The sequence below is a fragment of the Stenella coeruleoalba genome, assembly GCF_951394435.1.
Source record: "Stenella coeruleoalba genome assembly, chromosome: 13".
Classification (NCBI taxonomy): Eukaryota; Metazoa; Chordata; class Mammalia; order Artiodactyla; family Delphinidae; genus Stenella; species Stenella coeruleoalba.
In genome coordinates, this window is record NC_137159.1 from 72,120,394 (window position 1) to 72,126,393 (window position 6,000).

At 57.1% G+C, this 6,000-nt stretch overlaps 1 protein-coding gene across 1 annotated transcript in view; it reads right to left on the bottom strand.

Annotated features, from left to right (window-relative positions):
* KLHL29 (kelch like family member 29) overlaps positions 1 to 4,900 on the bottom strand; it is a 140,714-nt gene extending 135,814 nt beyond the window's left edge. Inside the window, exon 1 of the mRNA XM_079940891.1 lies at positions 4,501 to 4,900. Coding sequence (XP_079797017.1) covers positions 4,501 to 4,785 — 285 coding nt within the window. The 5' untranslated portion in view covers positions 4,786 to 4,900. The remainder of the gene's footprint in view (positions 1 to 4,500) is intronic.
* Positions 4,901 to 6,000: the final 1,100 nt, after the last annotated feature.

Here is a 6,000-nt window from a genome sequence, read left to right on the forward strand (position 1 = left end):
TACATGGCAGAGGTAAGATTCAAACCCAGTTCTGTTTGACTCAAGGGCTTGAAGCTCTCACCAGCTGTGCCATGTTGAATTGACATAATCTTTGGCCTAAATTTTTCTGCGTAAAACACAAGATGTATATATATACATACCCATTTTCTTGCCAAAATTCAGTGTTTGCTGCCAGCTAGGTGGATGAGAGGATGGGAAAAGTTACTATAACAATGCTGCAGTATTGGTTACCATGTTGAATGCACTATACCAGGCAGCCTGGTTGGGGGGAAAGGAGCCAGTCCAGCCTGGTTCTTTCTCACTCCCTGGGTGACCTCTGCAAGTCTTTCTTTCTCCAGGTCTCACCCTTCTTTTTTTAAATATTAGGTTCTGTTTTTTTTCTTTTTAAAAATAATAAATAAATAAATTAATTAATTATATTTTTGGCTGCGTTGGGTCTTCGTTGCTCCACGTGGGCTTTCTCTAGTTGCGGCGAGTGGGGGCTACTCTTCGTTGCGGTGCGCGGGCTTCTCATTGTGGTGGCTTCTCTCGTTGCAGAGCACGGGCTCTAGGCATGTGGGCTTCAGTAGTTGTGGCACGTGGGCTCAGGAGTTGTGGCTCGCGGGCTCTAGAGCGTAGGCTCAGTAGTTGTGGCACACGGGCTTAGTTGCCCCGCAGCACGTGGGAATCTTCCCGGACCAGGGCTCAAACCCGTGTCCCCTGCCTTGGCAGGCAGATTCTTAACCACTGCACCACCAGGGAAGTCCCAAGTCTCACTCTTCTGATCTACAGAATAGAGGGGCTGTGTGGCATGGTTATTCTACTCCTCCTGGGCTCTGGGAATTTGTGTCCTAGAGGATCAAGAGCTGATCTAGGCCCCAGGGAAGCAGTTTATTGGTCTGAGCAATGACAGAGTGTGTGGGGGGTGTGTGTGTGTGTGTGTGTGTGTGTGTGTGTGTGTGTGTGTGTGTATGTGTGTGGGTGCATCTGGCCAGGGCTTCCTCATGCCTCAGTGGCCCAGGAGTCTGTGCTCGTCCAATGGCCTTTTGGCCTTTCATCTAAAACATGCAAGAAATCCTCAGGGCCCGGAAAAAGGAAGAAGCCAAAAGATCAACTCAGGCCTGAAGGCAGCAGTGACAGAAAGACTTGTCATCACTTGCCTAACTAGCTGCTGGGAGCATAGCCAGCCCCCTGCCCTGGAGACGCCCGCAACTAGCTGCTGGGAGCATAGCCAGCCCCCCGCCCTGGAGACGCCCGCAACTAGCTGCTGGGAGCACAGCCAGCCCCCCGCCCTGGAGACGCCCGCAGCCCCCAGAGCATGTGACACTCAGCCTGCTCCACGCCCAGCCCAGTGGGGATGCTAAGGCCTGACAGTGTTGACACTTGTTACCTTGTTGCGGACCTTTCCCTGAGTCCTCAGGGGTGGCTCGGGCTCACATGGGGCACTAGACTCTTCAGCGAGGAAGCCAGGCCAGTACATTCAAGCAGCCTTTACTAGACGCGGGGCAGCAGGAACACACAAAAGGAAGAGGAACACACAGCCCTGCTCCTGGCTTCCATGCAGCTCGCTGTCTCCCCCAGTCTTCCACCAGAGGGGGGCCTTGACCCTGTGTTGCTACTGGGCTTTCTTGGAGGAAAGGGCCCAAGGCTGACAAAGGCTTTAACACACCTCCCCTCCGTCATCTATCACCAGGTGGTGCTGACTCAGTTTCAGTTTGAGGCCCGCTAGATGCCCTCTTCCCTCCAGCCCATCTTGCTGTCGTGTCACTTGGTCACGTCACGAGGTCAGCTTGAGGCCTAACCACTCACAAACCCAATTCCTCTCCCCGCCTGCTTGGGGCCTAGCTTCTGTTTCTTATCTGAAGACTTACCTTTTCCTCTTGGTGAGGCCAGCAATGATCACCTTTCCTTACAGGGGCATGGCCTTGTCCCATAGGCCTCCTCTGGGTGACTGTGACAATGGTGACGACGATAGCACCTCTATAGGACTGTTTGCCGGGCTTGGCTCTGTTCTGAGCACTTTACACGAGTTTTAACTCACACAATCCTCACAACAGCTCTGACGGCAGGTACTACCACCTACTCCCGTGTTACAGAAGTGAGGCCCAGAGAGGTTTGGCAAGTCATCCAGGGTCACTCAGCAAGCTATTCTATTCTATTCTATCTCAATAGAATTCAAATCTAGGCCGTCTGGCTCCAAAGTCTGTCTTTATCCACTCCATGAAGCTGCCTCTGTCCACAACCTCAATGGGAGAGACATTCTCAAGTCATTTGTCCAGGCCACAGATTCATTATATTCTGGCCCGTGAGCTCCCTGTGGGCAAGAGCCTGCCCTGGGCTGCTCAAAAGACGCAACTTGTTGACCAGGGAAACCGCAGATACCTCTGTTTGGCCTGCCTGTCGCTTGATGCGGTCCTCGTGTAGGGTTAGACAAATAGGCTGGGGACAGGCGTCTGGGGGGTCGGCAGCTAGGCCAGAAGGGAAGAAAGGCACCAGGGCCCAAGTTCAACCACAGCGCCCTGGATGGAAGACACTGCTGCCTGCTGTCCTCCCTGCCTCCACACACCCAGCTCTCCTGAGCATCCCGAAGATTCCAAGGCGCAAGCAGCACCTCTGCTTGACGGAACAAGGCCCTGCAGGTGTGAAACTGGGCTGGAGGTGGCTTTGGGGGCAGGTGTGCTGAGGAGCTGGCTGTCCTCACAGGCATGAACTTTCAGCCCCTGTCCCCTCCCAGCCGCTCAGCTCAGTCCTTGCCCAGCTGTTGTTTTCTGTCTGACGCTGGGTTCCTTTCCTCCCATGTGCTGTGGTTTGGAGCCCAGCCAGTTAGAGCTGCTTGGGAGCAAAGCAGGAGCTGTGCGGGCAGGGCGGGCCCTCGCCGAGAGGCCTCGCCACTTCCCTCGCCTGGCGGGGCCCAAAGCCCTGAGGCACAGCCTGACACCGTCCCTAAAAAGGCCTGCATCCTTAAGAGGGCAGAAACCATCAAGTGGGCTCCCAGGTCCGTCTCCTCTCTCTCCACCTGGAGGCCCCAGCAGTCAGCTCCAGAGGCTGCCATCTTCCAGATGGCCAACAGCTGGCCTAGCTGAGCGGCTGCCGGATGTGGCCGTTGGGGCAGCCGGCTGGGTCCGCTGGGCAGAGGTCAACGCCTCGGAGAAGTGCTGGGGGCTGGCGCCTGGGAAGGAGCGTGTTTGGCTGGTCTGGGGGTATCATGCCCAAATCACCCTCCATCTCCTCTCCCCTTCCCTCCGCACCTCAGTGGGGCGGCGTATTCATAACAGGAAAATAAAATCAACAAGGCACTGCAGAAGATGCCGGTGCACTCCGAGCTGGCCTCCAATAGCTCCATTGTCTCGGGCCTCCGCCGGCAGCACTCGCAGTTATTGATGGGAAGCGGGGCCGAAAGGGAGTTTTGAAAATCACCGAGACAAAGGCGCGGCACACCTGGAGCACGACTTTCCAATACCACGGCCGCCTCACAATGGCTGGGGCCGGGGCTCCCCGACCTTTAACTTCTCCCGCAACTTTTATGAAAGCAGAAAAGAAAAGACTAGACACACACACACACACACACACACACACACACACACACACACGCGCGCGCGCGCGCGCACACTGGCCCTGAGCTGCTGAGATTCCCCCCTAGGAGGCGGCTCTGAATGGCTGGCAGAGGCAAAGTGGCCTGCAGAGCCCCTGCAGAGCCCCTGCTGGCCCAGAAGACAGGACGGCAATGAAAGGGCCTCCTGCCACCGGCCCGGGTCCCCCTGTCCCTTCAGGGGCTCTGAGCGGCGTGAGGGGGCCCGGCTCGTCCGGAATCTAAGCAGGAGCCTTGGTGACATTTTCATTTTATATCGCGGTTGGTAAAACAAACTGCTTTCTGCTGTCGATCCCCGGGCTTAGCCGCCTCCAGAAGAGGGGGAATGACCTGGAACTAACACCCCCGAGGCCTGGGTCCCCGAGGAGGGCCCACCTTGGACCTGCTCCGGAGACTCGGTGTGCCTCCATACTCAGCTGCAAGGCGGGTGACAAAAGTACTGATGTCATGGGGCTGTCCGAGGCTTGGAGGAGACAGTGATGTGAGTGTTCTCAGTACTAATACTGGCGAATAAGTAGCAGATTTATGACCATTTAGGACTGACTGCTGCTCAGGATCTTCTTCCAAACCCAAGTAACCGGTGCCCCAGGGGGCTTGCCTGGCGTACAGGCGCCTAGTTAGGAAACCCGTATTGCCAACCGGGAGTTTCATGGTCATTTCACTGGCTAAGCACCCTTCATCAACATGGCAGAGGACAACGCGGGGCCTCAGCCACCTGCTCGTCTTCCCACGTTAGTCACAGAGAGAGGCTTCATGGAAAATAAAACCACGCGCACTTTAACTTAAACAGGTGCCCGGCGCAGCTCCAGGGCTGCCCACGCTCTGGAGAAGGCAGCGCCCAGGGAACGGGCTGCGGAGCTGCCCCAGGGCTGTGGGGGAAGCAGGCCCCTCTGCCCGACTGCTGCTCACAGCGGACGCCAGGCAGGTCTTACCTTGGTGGTGACGGCAGAGGCAGAGCTGGCCACGAGGCTGGGGATGGCCTCGCTGCTGCCGGTGGTGCAGGGCGCGGGGGCCGTGGCGGGTGTGGGCAGCCGGGAGGGCACCCCGGGTAGTGGCAGGAGGCCGGGCCGGGCGCTGAGGCTGCTGGCTGTGCCGCACCCCGCCCCGGTGGTGGCACTGCAGATGCTGGTGGTCCCATGCGTCCCGTTGGCACTCCACTCGCGGCGGTCCCAGCCCACCCGGTAATCTCTTTCGAAGCGGCTGTGGTGCCGGGACATCTCGGTGGACCGCGGCTGCTCCTCACGTGGAAACAGAGGCCGGACCTGCTGGCACAGAGTGGAGAGGAGGGCGATTTAGACCAACGGCAGCCCTGCCAGGACCCGAGGAGGACAGCACTGGCTTTCAGCATCCATTAAGCGCCTTCCCTAGGCTCAAAGAAAGGGCTCTCAAACGTTAGCTCATTTCATATTCACAGCAGCCCGCAAAGCATGGATCATTAGCCCCATCACAGACGAGGAATAAATGACTTGTCCGGGATCACGTGGCAAAAGTACAGTCAATGAGCTTTGAACCCAGGCGCAGTTTAGAGTAATCCTTTCTGGTCGGAGCACCACGGTGCCCTGCACGATGCAGATGTGCGCCTTCTAATTATGACTTGGGATTTTCTCCCTCCATCCCCGCTGTGAAAACAAGACCCCGTGGACCCCCCAGGCTGCGTTTTCCTCAACCCTGTGATGGGGTGAGAGCAGCCACGTCTGTAGACTCGCTCTGTGGTGAACAAGGCCCTTGACATAGATCTCATTTGATCCTTGGAGTGGCCTGTGACGTGGCAGGGTCGTCCCCATGTTATGGACCAGGGAGTTCATTCAGAGTAAGTGATTCCCTCGAGGTCAGAAAACTAGAAGGTGAGAAAGTGGCCGGGATCTCCAGCCTCCAGACCGCGGCTCCGTATACGACTCAAGTCTGAGAAGGTGTTAAGCCTCCGGGACTTGAAAGTTTTCTTTCATAACCTACAAATCCCTTGCTGGCATCAGAGCCCCCCGTGCTCCCCGGCCTCTGTCAACCAGACGATCTCCCACACAACTTTCCTGAATATCCGAACCTAAGGCCCTCAGTGTTGTCATGGAGACCTAGACGCACCAGATACTCCGAGGGCCTCCTGCATCGTCGGGGATCGTATTTTGCTCAGCACGACGGTGACTTGCCTGGCTGCCTGCCAGCCACCCTCAGTCAGGAAGGATGTAAAGATACAGGAGACGCTGTCTCAGTCGGAGGGGCCTCAGCGAGGCAGAAGCAGAGGCAGATGGGAGAACATAGGCAGTGCCGGGGCACCGATGAGGGTGAGTGTGGGGCCTGCCTGCACATCACATCCCCAGCCCTGCCCCGGCTCAGGCACAAGGGATGTGGTCATCTGTGACTCTTTTCCATTCTCCACCCACTTCCTGTCTGGGGTGTGAGCTCCTGGAGGTCAGGGACAGCTCCTGGATCACTTT